The sequence below is a fragment of the Atractosteus spatula genome, chromosome 2 (assembly GCF_055471065.1).
Source record: "Atractosteus spatula isolate fAtrSpa1 chromosome 2, fAtrSpa1.hap1, whole genome shotgun sequence".
Classification (NCBI taxonomy): domain Eukaryota; kingdom Metazoa; phylum Chordata; class Actinopteri; order Semionotiformes; family Lepisosteidae; genus Atractosteus; species Atractosteus spatula.
The window spans coordinates 17,173,315-17,191,505 of NC_142707.1; the positions used below are offsets into that span (position 1 = coordinate 17,173,315).

The 18,191-nt window shown below is 37.8% G+C and overlaps 1 protein-coding gene across 3 annotated transcripts; it reads right to left on the reverse strand.

Annotated features, from left to right (window-relative positions):
- Window positions 1-2: 2 nt before the first annotated feature.
- On the reverse strand, window positions 3-18,173 carry fbxo16 (F-box protein 16). 3 transcript variants are annotated; one of them, XM_088909401.1, is made up of 9 exons: window positions 17,209-18,173; window positions 14,778-14,899; window positions 12,714-12,749; window positions 8,726-8,932; window positions 5,135-5,299; window positions 4,305-4,537; window positions 3,146-3,251; window positions 1,866-2,091; window positions 3-197 (listed from the first exon to the last, which is right to left on the reverse strand). In XM_088909401.1, the coding sequence occupies exons 2-9, from the start codon at window positions 14,871-14,873 to the stop codon at window positions 133-135; spliced, it is 1,134 nt and encodes a 377-aa protein (XP_088765527.1). In that variant the 5' UTR covers window positions 14,874-14,899; window positions 17,209-18,173; the 3' UTR covers window positions 3-132. The 3 variants fall into 3 exon arrangements, with proteins under 3 accessions (XP_088765527.1, XP_088765525.1, XP_088765526.1); XM_088909399.1 differs by having other exon boundaries at window positions 3-200; XM_088909400.1 differs by having other exon boundaries at window positions 3-200; window positions 18,031-18,153.
- Window positions 18,174-18,191: the final 18 nt, after the last annotated feature.

Genomic DNA, 18,191 nt, shown 5'->3' on the forward strand with positions numbered 1-18,191 from the left:
AGTAAGGATGAAGCTTCTATTTTAATAGAGCATTTACAGGAGTCAGAGTTGCATTCTGAACATGAAGTCCAGAGTGACCTGCATAATGAAGAGTGAGACTGCGTTGTGCATGGGGATTCTCTGCAAACAGGCTCAGTCTTCATCCGACCCCTGATCTGAAGGAGGGATCTTCCATGGCTGTACCTCAAATAGCGACACTGCTGCAAGAAAAAAAATATATTTCACAAAAAATCAATCTGTCTGTACTTGAATATGTGACCTTTCTAAACCTAGCTGGTAATATAATTTATTTTAATGAAATGTTTCTTCCCCCACCTACAACATTAAATAAAGTGACCACAGAAAGCACTTGGTTCTTGTTTTATGTACTGTTTAAAATGAACACAATCATCATAGATAAAACTTCAATGTGTAGTATATTTTAACCCAAGTCTTCTTTTATCTGACATGCAGAATGATCCACTTATTGTTGTGTACAACAGATCTATTGATGGAGTGGACTAAGTGTGATGATCTGGATAGGAGTCCAGTTGCTAAAGAGCTCCTCTTTCATGGATTACCAACTGTGTGGGCATTCATTTGTTCATCTTTGATATTATTGTAGCAGGACAATACACATCTATATGCTTCTTATGTAACAATAGCTTTCTTGTGACAGTTCAGCATGGGTGATCTACTTGCTAGATTCACTATATTTCATTTAGCATCTATGGCTCAGAGACCAGTGAAAAGGAATATACTTATCAAGGCTCTTTGAAGGATGGAATAAAATCCCAAAACATAGCATCTGCATCCTGATGCAGAGTATACATTTCAGTTGAACAGCTCAGATTTAGAACTGTGACTTTCACAGAAGGCTTCCTTGTTTTTGTGTGAATCTGCACAGCAATTGTCTGTAGCATGCCTCTTAGTTTTAACAATCTTTTCTGCAGCTGTTGCAGAAAAGAATGTTAAAAACATATTTTAATACTATATAGTATATAAAGATTTGATTGCAGCAAGGTAGAGAAGGGATATCCTGAAAAGGTTTTCATTAAATCTCAGAAAATAATTTGTCTGCTCTCCTCAATGCCAGATGTCACTTAAGTCAAACTTTAAAAGGGAATCACACACAAGAGCAAGACACATATACTATGTTGTATTCTCTTTTGAGATAATGATACATTTTTCAAATAAATCCATAGATAATATTGATTATGTACAATTATTTGACACTGTTCAAACCTGTATGGGTTGCCTGGTTAAATTTCATTCTAGATTTGAACGATTTGGCCTACACAAAGTTCCACCTTAATTCAACTAATCTTTGAAATTCCTTCGGTTAAAATTCTATATAAATTCAATTATTATAACTTGTAATTCTGACTGTCATTGCAATTAACTGTTACTTAGGGTATAATATTATGAGAAATTACCCCATCTTTTCTTGATGTGAGGAATTAAAAGATATTCCATATAAGACTATTTGAAATTCACCAGGGCAGCACAGTGGGACGGTGTTTAGCATTGCTGCCTCGTAGTGCTAGGGCCTTGGGTTCAATTCCTGGGGTAGTATCTGGATGATGTTCTCCCCATACAAATGCATGGAGTTTGTGTTTAAAAAAATTGATTTTCTCCAGGTGTTCCAGTTTCCTCAAATAGTCCAAAGACATCATGGTAGGTTAACTGCCCCTTGTGTGAGTGTGTGCATGGTTGTATCTTTATGTGCCCTGGGATGGACTTGCCTTGCACCCATTGCTTGTTGGGATAGGCTCCGGCTCCCTGATTACTCTCTATTGTATAAAGCAGTCAGAAAATGAATAAACGGATGAATTTCACTATCAGCACTGAACAACACATTTCTTCCCTGGAGCAGAAGCACTTACTTGGAGAGCTCCTCTGTGTACGCTGGGAAGCCTTCAGTCCCTTCTCACTCATCTGAGGTACTGGTGCTCTCACAGGACGTGGATACATCCCAGCATTCCACTCAGTAGTCTGAGCCAATCTCTTGGCAGTTTCCTTGGTGACAGGATAGTCTTCTGACTTGTTTGTTGCCCAATTAGGCCTGCTTTGTACCTGCTGGCTAGCATTCATATCTAATGAGAGGAACATCTACGAGGAAAAACAAGGGTTTTTCAATAATAAAGGACTATAAAACATAATAAATAAAAAATCTCCTTGATAAATAGCTTAGTTTTGTAAAAATTGTATTTTTGAAGAGAAATTAGTTCCAAAATGATTTTTGTTTAGGAGATTATACTGATTCAGCTGCCAGCAGGGTGCAGCAAAATCTACAGCTGTACCAGGATGAGAAAAGAGATGGTTCCCCTGATGCCCACACTAGGTAGACTGCTTTGCTATCTGCAAACTACTAGTTGTTGGCCCAGCAAGCCAAAAAAGGAACTACATTATCAAGTTAGCTTTGTGCTTGGGCAGTAAACCGACAGAGGAACAGAAATACAAAAACTGATGTGGGTCAAAGTTTATGTAGAGCACCATTAAGTATTTAAATGTACAAGCAAACACATTAACTGAAAAGCAATTACACTTTGCAGTGGCGATTAAAATCAGTGTTGCCTTCTCCCAAAGCAGTGATGATTAACTGTTTAAAATCCTTTGTTTTTTCAACATTGGCTCAAGGAAAATGTGTACAGCTACAGCTATTCATTTTTTCAATTTTTGAAATACAAGGTATAATATTAAAGTGTATGTCATGCAACTTCTCAATGAGGTAAAAACTGTTAATTTGTATATTAACTTAATTAAAATCTAAAATAACAAATGCAGTCAAAACAGTATATTTATTTTATACTGTACTCAATGTGATTAAAAATATTTTGTGTTTATTTTAAGATTATACCTGGTTGATTTACAGGTTTAAATCAGTAAAGAAACAGTACCCTGTGACAGTTCCATGCTCCACAAATTGGGTGTTAAAGTCACAGCTTATATTCTGATTAATAATTATATTTGTATATATTATACATAAAATTAAGTTGAAATTTAAAAATGGGATTTCACCTGGTTTAATAATTCCAGGCGATGGTTGCAAAATGAATATTTTAAATAGACCCACGACAGTCCATCTTACCTATTAACCTGTTACCGTTTTTGTAATTTTCTTTAGAATAAAAGAACAGAGTGAATTCAATATATATATACTTACAAGTGACTTTGCTTTCCGCAGTTTGTACGTAGAAGCAGAAAGTGTTTTCTTTGGTCTGTTTTCCCGTTTACAGAGATTGGTGGTCATCCCTTTGCCTTTACGTTGCCTGCCAGAAAAAAATAAAAACAAATTAACTTAATACTGTATAACCAGTGGATCGTATAACTGCTTAGCTGGTATGGGTGTATCTCAACTAAAACAGCAACACATTTCCTACACATTTTAGATAGATGTCATTCACAAATAGTTTATGTGAAATCCCTGGTTTTATTGTCAATGTAACATATACAGGCCACATTACTTATTCTTTTGTCAGGAATCACCAATTATTTTACTACTGTATACCTTTCAGTTTGGATTTGCCAATTATTGATCAGCTCAGCTCACCACTCCAACATATGTACCAGAATGAGGGCTATACATATTCTTTCCCCAACATGACTATAATTGTGCCTCTTATATTTCAACACACAGTAGAGGTGTTGTTTGGGGGAATGATGCATCTATTACTGGCAAGACACAGTCACAGTCATTAACATCCCTGACTCAAACTAGCCTGTCTAGACTAGTGTTTAGGACTTAGGTTGCACTTCAAGCACATCTGCTGGCTGAATTATTTGATTTCACAGTTTGTTTTAAATTTACCTACCCTTTTCTAAATTTCCAACCATTGTAGTTTCTGAAATAAAATTTAAGAGAAGTCTGTTGGAGTCAGGTTAACCTATTTTTGCACTGTAGCTTGAGTAATAGCTACACTGCACTGTAATCTTTTAGCAATGATGAGGCACACCAAATAATAATCTAGTTTAGGTATTATCCAGACAATTGATCCTGCTTAAAATAAGTGTTTCATGTGACATCTGTTCACACTATGACTCTTTTGCTCAGCATTACATCTTTAATTTGGCTCTTCCAAGTTTTGGTCTACATTAAAGATAGTGAAATATGCTTAAGCTGTAAGATATTTACAGACAACTGTCCCATTGCTCCAGTAGCTGTGATATGATATTAACAGGCAAAAACAATTGACTAATTTTGCATTAATTTTTATCATTACACATTGATTGCTAAGTTACTTATAATTAATACATTTAATTTTGGACTGAAGTTACTTAAGTAGTTTTACGGCAACTATATTGTACACTCAGTATTTTCTTACGCTTGGTGTGCCTGCTCAATGGGATCAAAGTTCTCCAGATAGTTGAAGCGTAGGGTGTCAGTTGGGTGTCTGTCAGAGCCCCTCCAAGGTGGGAGCTCCTTCCTTACTGTGGACCCTCCCTTGTGAGAAGGGGGTGCTGTCTGAACCGGCTTTGTGCGGCTCACTGCCAGATCTGGAACTTCATGGCTTATCGCCTTCACCTCCGGAACAACAAACTGTTCCTTTGTAGGAGTCTAATTGGTACAAGAGTTCCAAATTTACATCAATTAAATATAAACAACTATGATCAACAGCAAATGTTATGGATGCCTAAAAACAACATGCAAGATGGCAAAGATCATTTAAATCTGTAAGGTTCTGAATTCAGTCAGTAACTTTACAGCCTACAGAGTTCATCAGAAACAATCTCACTGTTATTCATCTGAAATGTGGAAAAGGTCATATGGTAATAACACACCTCAAGTTGGGCAAACTGCAGATATGATTTGTAAACAAATTAGTTATATATTCAACAAGTTACAGCTATAGCCACTGAAATTCAATAGCTAGGGAAATTCAAATGTTAAAATGCATCCTAAACTTTAGCACGGAGTCTTTTTTTTCTTAACCACCAAGCACTTTTTAAAATTAATGATGAGTTGGCAATCATAAACCTATAACTATCAAAAAAACAAAGTTAGCCAGAACAGTTTCTGAGCTTTGCTTTTCAAATCTCCTAATTTTAACAAAACTCAATGAAACACAAACTCATTATGGATGGTCACTTGCTATTGAAATATTCACTCTCTCAGTATTTTAAATAGTAACCTCTTAAAAGTAGGTGTCATCACCTTTGGTCTGCTGATATGAAGTTCCTTAACTGTTTCTATGTAGTGCCTTTTCCATACACACTGCTCGAAAGGTGTGGGTGTGAAGTTGATGTACCAGCCTAACCGCAGGCACTTGGGCATCCACAGCTGGTCCAGCTCAGTCAGCTCCTTCCAGTGCCAACTCACCTACCATGAAACACAACCTTACTTTCATCATCCTGATAAACAATACAATCTAAAATACTGCAGTGCTATGCAAAACTAAAATTTAGTAAGACACTCATTATCTAAGGCTATGCCAAGTATTGCAGGCGTAAAAGAGTAGTATAAAAATGAGATAATGGAATAGTGGTAAACCACCATGAAGTCCATTTCATAAAGGTTTGTTTTATATATATATATTAAAGGATCTTGTAATCATGGGAGTTTGTTTTTATTTAAAACATAAAAGACCAATTGTAGACCAGCTTGATTGTCATTTGCTTCCATATTTTTTTTCCAGTGACAACTGAATAAATGGACATCTGATTCAGGATAAAAAACACAGCTGATTTAGGTTTTGTCAGCTTAATTGTATCTGTTTGAACTCTTTTGCAATTGCTTAACCAAACATAGATGCAACTTAACCAACATACAGTAAATATTTAGTTTGTAACAATCTGCTCCTTTTGCTAGGACATAGGTAGTCTTAGGTGCTGTATGCTGAAATGTACTTTAATATGCATATCATGTTCATTCCTTCTTATGCTTTTAGTTTGTAAATTGGACATGATGGATGCAGAAAACAAATTTATAAATGTCAGTACAACTTTAAAAAGAAAAGTTGCTTTTCAAAATGTTTTATACTCAGTGTTTCTCTAGCACCAAAGATCTGATTAATAATACTTAATTAGATTTAGTTATTATATTTCTATTTATTATGGCCTACCAGTAAAAGGAAAATCTAGGAAAACAGTGACGCAGAGTATTGTGATTTACTGAGTATAAGACCCATGGATTATAAGCAGCAAAAAGTCAATAGTTTAACGATTCCAGTCCATATTAGGCTCTGGTCACCTGTCCACCAGCCCTGTGAGAATGCCCTCAGGCTGTCTCTCTTTTCCACCTTCAATTTTCAATCAGGCAACTAATCTAATAATTAAGCACCTGATTGAACTGTCTATTTAAAGCTTAATTCTCCACTAGACCAACACTCAGACATTCAGCTCCCCAGAGCTGTGAGATCACTACAGCAGCTTCACGTTCTTCTTTCGACAGCAAGTATTAGTTCATTACCGCGTCGGTCTACCAGAAAAGATTCACTTTATCAGCCTCTTCACTGACAGCTTTCCACCAGCTTGACCTGTTACCTTACTATCCTCATTCCTGACAGTCCTCAATGAATCTTTTGGAGCCTTTCCTCTCTCTGACTGTCAGCCTGCCCACCTGCTCTTCTCTCGTTACTAGTCGCCTCAGTTTCTGTGCCTCCTCGGCTCTCCTGAAACTTCTGGAGATGCAAAAAGTCCTGCACTTGAGGCTTCGGCCAGTCGGTTTACTTTAGTGCTGCTCAGCAGCACCTGCAGTGAGAATGTTGGAAGCTGAAGAAAGAAATCCTGCAGGGCTAGGAGATATGCCTCACATACTGATGTGCCACAAATCAGCATTAATACCAATTAATATGCAGAAAATTAAACAGCTGAAATGAGTGCTGAGCTGCAAGATATGAGAGAACAGATGAGAGAGATGATGCAGGCTCCCTGATTGCTCCTCCATCCCTCTGGGTTCCTCCTCCTCTGGCTACTCTCCTGGTTCGCTGTGACAGACGATTCCCCACTCAGTATGATATTGTCTTCTCCATGCAACCATCATCTTTACCATCTGATGAATCAAAGGTGGCGTACATTCTATCTCAGCTGACTAGGGATGCCCTGGCTTGAGAATCCACACTCGACGCTCTTCACAAACCTGACCTTGAGGGGGACGAACAACTTAAACAGAACACAGGAAGGAGTCGAATGGAAAACCGCTTTCAAGACACAAGGGACATTACGAGTATTTCTTTTATATAATGTTCAATACTCATTCTGGGCATTGTGAGTATCTAGTGATTCCATTTGAATCTGCAATGCTCCTGCTGTCTTTAGACCTTCATAAATGACATCTTCTGGGACCCTCTTGATGACTTTGTGGTGTCATCTTCTGCAACCAATGGGGAACATATTCAGCACATTCACCGGGTCCTGCAGCAGCTCTGGGAAAACCAGTTTCACAAATCAGAGGTGAGACTTTCAAAAATCAGAGGTGGCCTTCCTGGACCATATTCTGTCCTCCACCAGTCTTCAAATGGATTCTGGCAAGGTTGCAGCAGTGAAGGACTGGTCAGCACCCACCTCCCTCAAACAGATCCAGCATTTGATGAGGTCTACCAACAACTTTCGTTGGGGATTCAGTATGATTGTAGCTCCCATCACAGATTTAACTAAGAAGGAGCCCAATCATGGTAAGTGGACTCCTGAAGCGCAAAAGGCCTTTGAGGACCTGAAGGAGTGACTTGCTACCACTCTTATTCTTCTCCATCCAAATCCCACTCAGCCCTTCAAGATCGAGGTGGATGCATCTGACATCGGAGTGGGAGCTGTGTTCTCTCAATGTCTTGGTTCACCCAGCCAAATGCCTGAATGCGCAGTAGAACAGAAAGTCGCTGCGGCTCAATCTGACAACCCAGCTCCATCCAAAGCTCTGCCAGATAAACCCTACGTCTTTGCACAAGCCTGACAGGAAGTGTCGCAATGGGGTCATTCTTTCAGACTGGTGGGACACCATGGATGCCTTCCCACTCTGGAACTCCTCTGCTGTCACTTTTGGTGGCTGTCTATGAGTGCGGACATAACATCTTTGTGGCTTTTTGCCCCATATGGAAATGAGCTAAGGACTCTTGTCAGTGTCAGGCACCAGTGGGGCATCTTCTCTCTTTGCCTACTCCAGATTGAACCTGGCAGCACATCTCTACCGATTTCATCATGGGTCTCACTCGCTTCTGAGTAATACTTTCGGTAATACTAATGGTGTTCGATTGCTTCTCTAAAGCTGCTCATTTAGTTCCTAATATACACTCTGCTGTCGAGATGGCAGACATCTTTGCTAAAGAAGTATTTTGGCTTCATGGATTTGCAGCCACCATCATCTCCGACAGGGTCCCAATTTGTCTCTCGACAGAAAAAACTCCTTTGCCTCCTAGAAAAAACAGACCCATGCCAATTCTGTCATGCTGGGGATGGGATCAATTCGTGTCCCACAGTTGCTAAGGGCAACCTCAGCATTCACATGAGCTTTCAACCATCTACTGAGACTATGCAGATGAGGTTGGGATGCCTTTCTATTAGACCAGCGTTTAATCAATCTGGTAATCAACAAGGTCTCAATCAATTTAATAACCTGCCTATTAAGCCAACTCACTCCACTGTGTCAATACTCCAACATTGAGGTACACACTGAGGTCTTAGCAAGCAAACAGTCTGCTTTGCAGTCACCAGTTTTTTCCTGCTATCTCATTGGAGCATTGGATATCAAAAATATTTTCATCATCAGTGATGGGGTTCTGAACAAATCCTGGCACAAAGTTGTCTTCCTTACCTGTGCGCACCTACAAAGACTCCGGGGATCCAGGTAAGAAAATACATACAATGACAGCACCCTGGGCAGGACTGTTGTGAAGTCAAGGGCTTCTTCTGGAATTCGATTACGCAACTGCTTGCAAGCAAATCGCAGCTGCACCTTTGAACACTTATCGAAAAAGTCTTGCAGCACCTGCTTCCGCTGGAAGTCTGTCCATTTGTCAAACTAAACAAAGAAAGACACAAACACCTGCTTACAAGGAAATTTAGAATACATTGTAACAAATTATTCAAAAGCCTACATTGACAATTTCATATGGCTACCAGAATGCAAAGAATTTCCTATTCTCACAAGCTAAGTATTTGACATTTGCAAGAGACTGGATAAAAGCTTTAATTGTTGTAACATTACCGTTTTTGCAAAGGCATCACATGAATTTCTAGATAATACTTAGCTATTTTAACTTCACAATAATAATGCATCTGCTACATATTTAAAAGAGATTTTAAGATGATATTAAAAAATAGAAAGTCAAATATTTGACCTTGAGCTGGTGACCACAATGTCAACTAAATACCGCTTATTCTTAAGCTAAATAACACTTACTCTTTAGAGACTCTCCATGGCTTGTAAAGAACTCAATAATGTGTACCATATCTTACTTTGACTTACTCCCTGGGCTAAACTGAGGATGAAGGGAAAAGAGACAAAACAAATTACAAATGAAATACAGATGCTATGAAATAAAGATCTACTTAAGTAAAAAATACCCTCAAATATGATACAAAACAGGTACAGAGAAACACCTTCCAATCAGATCTCAAAAGTTAAGGAAGCCTGGATCTGACTAGTTTTGGGATGGGAGAACCCTAAGAAAAATCAGGTTGCTGCTATAAGTGGTGTGGCTCTGTAGCAAAATTATATCAAACTGTATGATAATTATCAGTCTGGCACTTAGATCTTCTGTTGAAGCTATCGCGGTGTGCGACATCCAGCTTGGGCAACCAAAATAATCCAGACAAAGCTACAAAAGACACCTTGGACAGGAACCAAGTACATGAAAAGGACAGAAAAATGGATTTCTTCAAGGATCAGTATCATCTGTACATTAAACCACACCCTGAAAGTTTATATATGCCAATGACATCTGTCTGGCAACACAAGCCCACAATTTTGATATCTTGGACCAAGTCATAAATGAGAACATATTAAAACTTGAACAGTACTGAAACACATGGCAAACCTCGCAAAAACAGTATCCAGTCTATTCCACCTCCGCAATGCACTAGCTACACAAAAACTTAACATTCAGATGAACAATCAGAAATTGCAGCACCATCCTACAATAACATACTTGGAGTAACACTAGACAGAATGCTGACCTTCTGGGAGCACTTAAAGACAACAGTAGCCAAGGTCAAATCATGGGAAAATCTGATCTTCAAAGTTGCTGGTACAACATGGGATGCACTGTCTTTTTCAGCAGCAGAATATTGTATCCCTGTAGGGAGGGTGAAGATCATCATCACACCCAGCTCAATTCCACCACCTGCATCATCACTGGAAACCTACCCCACTCCCCTGGCTCCCTGTCCTAGCAAATATCACTTCTCCACACAATCGACGACTTGCAATAACCCACAAAATGCTAAAAAAATCCAAAACATCCCTTGCCTGCCACTACATGAGGACATATTTAATCCACCAAATACAAGTTTGCCTTCAAGAAAGACCCTCACCAGAAAGACTTCAATGCAGATTCACCTGGGCTTAAGAATGGGAATCTTTGGATAAAACAAACATGCCGACTCTCACTTTCCAAGAAAAGATTTTTCCACTCTTAATCACTTTAGGAAGGGTCATGACCCATGCCTTGCCAGCCTCTATAGATGGGGAACTAATGCAAGACCTCTTTGTTTCTGTAGGACTGCCCAATACACAGATTCAATGGAGGGACTACTTAACCTCAATACAGCTGGACCCAAAGCTATCGCCTGGTTTAGGCACTGTGTATTCCCTAAAAATAAAATGAAAAGGCCACTGTTTAGTGACTGAGGACTGTGCTGTAGGAGTCAATCTTTGAAATGAAACGTTAAACCGAGGTTCTGACTAATTATGGTCTAACAAAGAGTTTGTGGTGAAGAAGAAGAACAAGTAGAACAAGAAGACTACTGTCTGGCCAGTACTTGGATTTTGATATCACCTTGAACTGAATTGAATTTGAAAATATATAACTTGTAAAAACAACCTGATTTACTGGACTTTCTTAATTGTCAGTTAATTGTCTGTCTTTTCTAAAATGTTCATTTTCAAGTTACTAAACCTAACTGAACAATTATAGGTAATTTAAAATCTATTATAGATGTAGATCTAAAAATAATTTTAAAAAATGTAAATTGCCAATTAAAACTATATGGTTCAATTAAATAATCAGGAACACAGCTGGGACAAAAAACAGCAGACATTGGGGTCACAAGTACCTGGACCAAGATGCCCTGCTCTCTTTACTTTTTCACTTCATTTTCACCTATTAGAACAAGCTCAAATAGTTTTGAGTAGCTCATTTTAAATCCTGGAGCAGTGTCCTTAAGATAATATTATCTATAGAGTATAGACCACAGGGGCTATTTAGATTATTATTATTAATTCGATTATCGATTCCTCTTTCTTGTGTTACTTGCCGTATCTACTGTATATACAGTATACACAGTATACTGTATATTAAGGATACTTACCTACAGGACTAAGGATATACCAGCAATATATAGGTTTGCGTGTAGCCAGAATAAACATTCAGGCCCGGCTTATATAAAAGAGAACTGGTACAATTGGCCACAAATACCAAACCCCTCTTTGAGTGGAAATATGAGGTTTTGTGTAAAGGAAACCCTAATATAGTAATGAATTCACTAGCCATTGCCAAGAGTCTACAACATCAACTCAGGATTTCAGAGGTTCAAGCCTTCATCACATTCTCTCTCCATTGCCATGTTGCTTGTTGCCATTGCTTGGTTCTTGGGGTTTCCGCCCCTGCCGCTCCTGCCCTGCCAGTTCGTCCCTCACTTCCTGGGCGCGAACCTGGGTCTCTGGCGTCACGCAACAGGGTACTTGCCGGCTGAGCTAAAGGAGAACTCCCCTAGCCCGGGCGGCTGAGATCCCCGTTATACGCAGGGGTATATTCGTTACATTCTCCCCCTGCTTAATTCGCTGTCCTTGGCAAAGGGCCATCCCCGTATGGGCCACCATTGTAACGGTTCTTGGGGTTTCCACCCTTACTGTTCCAGCCCTGCCAGTTCGTCCCTCACTTCCTGGGCACGAACCCAGGTCTCTGGCGTCACGCAACAGGAGACCTCCCCCAGCCTGGCTGGCTGAGATCCCTGTTATACACAGGGACGTATTTGTTACACTTGCAACCGAACCTGAAAATATTTCCATTTTATAAGTTTCTTCATTTTTATGTACACAGCAAGTTGGAGGGTGCTATACGATTTTATCCAAAACAGCAAACCATTATGTTTTCGGCCACCTTGAAATGGAACATTCTGAGAATTCAGCTCTGAAACTGGGATGTTTGGAATGTGTTTGAAGCTCTCCAGGAACAATTTCCTTGACGTTTTTAAAAAACAACCTGATAAAACCCTAAATACATATAAACAATCCAAAGTGAGCTCTGACACTGTTTTAGTGAGTTTACAAATGATGTACCATAGCTTGAGGTTAATTCTTACAAATTCCCCTGAACATACAGTACATTTAAAGCAATCTTTATTGCGTTCTAAGAGAAGAATAATTTCCATTGTAATTTTAGTAACTGTTTTTTTGGGCTTAGTGGTTCATACTTCAATGAGCTATCTCTGAAAAGAGTTATCTTTTATAGTAAATTAATATATCATGTGAAGGGTTTCTCTTATGGTACAAGATTATTTCCTTATACAGTGAGAATACCCTGTAGCCCTTGCATAACTTGACATTTCCATTATATTATACACAAATTTGTTGCCCTTACCCATTTGCCAAGTAAATCTCTTCTTTCTTGAAATACCTAAAAAAAAAAATCAGTAATATAATTTCTCTGTTTGGATAAAATAATAAGAATATATATTTATCTATGAAAAGTACAACAAGTGATAGACATGGACACTGAATTAAGAAAAATGTGGAAGACAGTATGAGACAGCGTCAGTAGATGGTGGACACAACAGGGTACGTCCAGACTCAACTCAATTCAGTCTGAATGCACTTGCCGTAAAAAATGGGAAAAATCATTGGTTTGTTAAAAAAGAAATAAAACAGAAACAAATAAACAAAAACACTGGCTGGCCCTTGGCTTTGGCAATCTAGGCGACTGCCTACGGCCCTGAGGCCACCAGGGGGCCCCCTTAATGTGCAACAAACCATTTTTTTAATCAAATGTGAGCCAAACATTATCTCCAGTGGGTCTTTCTGTTGCCTATGTGCTAATCTGGGCTGTTAAAGTTTGTTAGTTATAATAAATTATAATATTATTAGTTGTGAATGTAACTATAGTGGTTTATTTCAGTGTTGACATGGTAAATGACTCTCATCTTCGCCATAAGATGACAACATCGGTGTGGTTTCAGTGGCTGCTACACCGAATGCTGTTCATTTCAAATTCTGAAAGTAGTAAATATTGTGATGATCAATTTTATTAATTGTTCATTATATCTAACATTTAATGAAACATTACAAAAGTAAAAGTGGCCTTTTACTTGCATTGCAAACTTATGTTGTAATGGTTCTAAATTAAAATAATTTAGCTGCAACTGATAAATGCACATCGTCCACCAAAAGGACATACCTATCAGGAGCTGAGAAAAGGAAGTGCAGAAGAGAAGAGCAGGATAAATGATCTCACAACATTAGTATCCCAGAATAAGTCACTGTAATAATGCATTTCTATTTCATTTGGATTTAAGTCTTTCAGATCCATGTGACTAATGAACAGTAGACAAGCCACATTTTCTAGCTAGACATGTAGACTACTTAAGCTGTTTTACTAGAAGTTAACAGGTTCACGTTTCACATGGTTACTTTCTGTGGCAAAATATATGTTATCATTGTAAAGTGTATGCTTCTTGTTCTTGTTTGTAAGTTATTTATTATGTGTACTTCAAAGATTGATAAAAATAAAACATAGTTATACTATTCATTTATTTAACTGTTCTAAATAGTAAAATGAGTTTGGGGTTGGAGCTGATAATAGTCGTGTATGTGTAAATTGTGAGCTGGAGGGCTCTTTTCAAGATCTTGCCTAGGGCTCCCAAAGAGCTAGGGCTGGCCCTGTTATACATGGTGAAGTGCACAAGTGCAGTATCTGTCCACATTTTTTTTTGTGCAATAATGTGATCAGGCTGCAGATCCACTTGAGGCTTTTTTTATCACTGCTGCAAGCACCAGTGGACAGTGAATCATTTTGATGAGAGTGCACAGTGCATTTGCATTTTGAACCAGGTGTTCAGACAAAAAAATATATAAAACAACTTTCATAATAAATGTTAAAAATTTAATTTCAGTATTTTTAACACAACTGACATTGTTTTCTGTTATTGTGTAATTTTAAAGTCAGCCCAATTTTTTAGAGAACAAAAAAGTTTCAGTTTAGTTATATGGCTGGTTACTTGCAGCAATTATTAACTGCACAGTATTAATCTGTACTAAAAATCTGTATTGTGCTTTGGGGGTACATGTAAAGTGGGAGTTAACTTCAAAACACACTGTAATTACAGCAATTACAAAGACTATAACAAGTGGGCTGTATCCATAATGGACATTTCATTTATAACAAAGGATCCATATACACATGCCATAAACACAGTCCTAAACAATTATGAAGTGCTGCCACCTCTGGGACAAAATCTTTAATATAACCATGATTAAGTACATGAGGCAGATATGAGAATGAGATAAGTAAATCATAGTGGTAACAACTCTTACAAAGGTTGCTTTATAAAACAGGAGAACATGTTCTGTTAACAGACTTCAAAAGATAACTACAGTATTGTAATAATTAAAGACAAAATATATGCTCTTCAAAAGAAGTTCTTTTAACCTTGTCATTTGATAGCTGATGGTTTAAAGGTGTCCAGGTGCTCATCTTTGTCTGCATCTTCAAACCATTTGTGTGTTTGGTTGGAGCAAAAGCCATTCTTCTCCGGTACAAGGTAAAGGTTTCTGTATAGATAAAAGTTTTGAAAAACAATCTAAATAGTTTCTGTGAAGTCTAGGGTTATGCCATAAGGTTTTAGTCATTTTAATACTTCCAAGATACAGTAGTTGAAAACAACTCGTGGTAAAAAAAAAAACAATTGAAAAAACAGAAAGGTTAGCAGGTTTTCTAATCTTATTCTAGACTAGTTGCAGGTGTCTTATGTTTTGTTTGTTCTAACTGAACTTTTAAATTAATACTCTCTTAATCACACAATTTTAACTAGATTTTTATTAGCCAAAAAATATTTTCAGCACTTAGTCCTTGTAAATATTCCGTTTTAGGTGTGTTGTTGCCAAGAGATTTATTAAACAAAAATGTCTTTAACTTGTTAATTGGATATGAATTAATGATGTACAGACACAGCATTATACTGTATTAAAATCTAAAATAAACGCCATTTTAGCTCCATGTGGGCTGAGCTGCATAAATCCCAGACATCTGGACATTGAAACAATAAACCTAGATGAGGAAAGTTCTGACATACTGCATCTGGTATAGGCTTAAAGCTAAATTCTTTCGCCATCCAACTTTATAAGGGGTTTAACCATGTAAAAAAACGTCTGATGCCATATTAAGGTTTAATGATCCTATCCAGATCTCAGGTGGAACATAAACCTTTGTTTGTAGACTTTACCAAAATTAATCTTTTTCTTGGTGGAACTTAAACACACAAGTGGTTCAAGACTAAAACAGCACAGACTGGACTATTTTAGAATTTAAAATAATGATGTGCACTATGTTCTGTACTAATCCCATTATCCTGTTCAAAATCTGATCAAAACAGCAAAAAGAGGCAAATATTCCTCTTGAAAAGTTTAGCTGAAAATGATATTTTTTACTGTCTCTGAAGTATTTATCTTTTAGAATCAGTCCTCTGTTTTCAGACGGCTTCTTAAGCATCGGCAATATCCCATTGCACAGCAGATTGAGTCACTTTAGATTTTATGAGCTGCAGGTTTGGAAAGAGAAATATTACCACTCATTCTAAATCACCATAGCTAGAAATCAGATCCAAATTTATACTCAGCACAAATGTAACCTCCCACCACACTTCTCTATCATCACCCTCTTTTAGAAAAAAAATGGTTTTGCCTGATGACAACAGTATTTGATTCTATTTTATGACCCAAACTGTCTCTTTTGCTTTAGGATTCACAATGACTAGACATATAAAACTTTCACCCATGTGGAGATCCCCATTTTAATCTGTAATTAAAGAGTAATTTAATCTCAGTCAGCACAGACAAGAAGGATGTGGTAAATACAGCAACTGCAAGACATTTTTGTTTAATAAATCTCTTGGCAGCAACACACCTAAAACAGAATATTTACAAGGACTAAGTACTGAAAATATTTTTTTGGTTAATAAAAATCTAGTTATTAAAATAGTTCAATTAAGAGATTATGCATTTAAAAGTTCAGTTAGAACAAACAAAACATAAGACACAGGACAAGCAATCCTGATACATGGAAATGGAACTCATTCTTGGCAAAGAGACTGCATGGGGGAGTCTCTGCTAGTAATTTCAGGAGGACGAGAACGTTCTCTCCTTGGATGAATAAGAACTGTGACACTTAGCTATCTTTGGAGTGATGTATGATTTGGGCTGCTTGATAATCTTCACTGATTCCCTGCAAATAAACCATAAATTCTGCCTGGAATGTCTAGGGGGACTGCCAAAGGGACTATGATCATCTCTACAAAGAGGGAATTATTTTTAGAGAAACTGTCTACCTACCCCTACAAAAGCCTCCCAGGAAATGGACATAACTTCTGTCCCAAGAATACTTTGTAATACATGATATTAGTATGGTATATCATGGTAAAAGCAGAGTACAATAAAGCACAATAGAATAATGGGAAAATATAACACAGCATGGTGTGTGATAACTGAGCACAACGCAGGTAAACTATGACGTAAGCATGACTACACCATGGAAATTGTAGAAAACAGCTGTGCGTATTTATCACAGTAAACAGTGATGAATAAGGCATAAAAATACATCAAAATCTCTAGTCTCTATGTAATTGACTGCCGCCTTGAATAAGATAATGTGCACACATAGTATTTTTCCAGAATCCCAAACTTGACTCTTATATATTCCTACTCTCCAGCGATAAAAACGTCACTTAAATGATCTCTTTGAATAGATTTGTGTTCTATAAAAATATACATCATAAAATCTAATTTTAATAAAATATTTCAATGTTTGCAAATTTCAGTAACTTCAATAAGTAGAAACCGTGGCAATAAAGTTAGCTACAACTCACCTTAATCCGCCTCGAAAATCCGCCCGAGTGTTCAGTATTGGAGACGTTTAACTCAAAAACACCAAGAACTAAAACTGAAATAAATATCAGTTTGCGCAGTTTAAGACACCTTGTGATATATCTGAGCCTGGAATGCGTTTGCCACCCGCATTTCCTTGATATTTCCGACAGGTCTTCATAATTTTTTTAAAACATCTTTACCTTTTCTAATGACGACCATTTTGCGTTACCCGTTTCCAAGACAACCAAGATTCTACCACACCTCCCCTGTAACAGTGAGTCGCCAATAGCGACGACATCACGCCGTCAGACAGTTGCAACTGTGACGCCGGTTTGTCATGCCGAGACACAGGAAGTAAAACAAGAACGTTACGTCAAAATAATAGTACAAGTACGCACGCAGCAAAGAAAACCAGTTTAAATCTAAATACACACGATTAGAGCATTGTTTATTTTTTTATTATTAGTGACATTTCATCCAGTACTCATACTTATATTTTTCGTACCAAGCAGCATAAGAGAAATATGACAAAAATCATAAAACGTTTACGTGCACCATTTCTCTTGTTTATACAGAGAACGTAATAGAAAATTAAACACGCTGTGCGTTGATGAACATTAATCAATTTAAATCAGAACATGGAATATAAACCTGTATAAATGGGTTTTGAAGCAGACACAACTACTAATGTCTACTGCAGCTGCGAGGCGCCATGCTAGATTTTAAATATCCACATTAACCATTTTGTGGGGCGGGGTTAAAATGCGGGGGGCAGAAAGTGCAGATTACCAAAAACAACACAAGCCTTCAGGTTAATGTACCTGCTTGCCTCTAGTAGCCGCTTGTGGTCGTCATACTTTATCTGCTGTGATCTTACTTTCTCACACTTCAGTCTGTGGATGGTTCCTACCCTCATCGAGGAAAATCGCTTGCTTATCTCCAACACTGGGTCCCTGCGTACGGCGCGCTCCCTGTGTTGCGC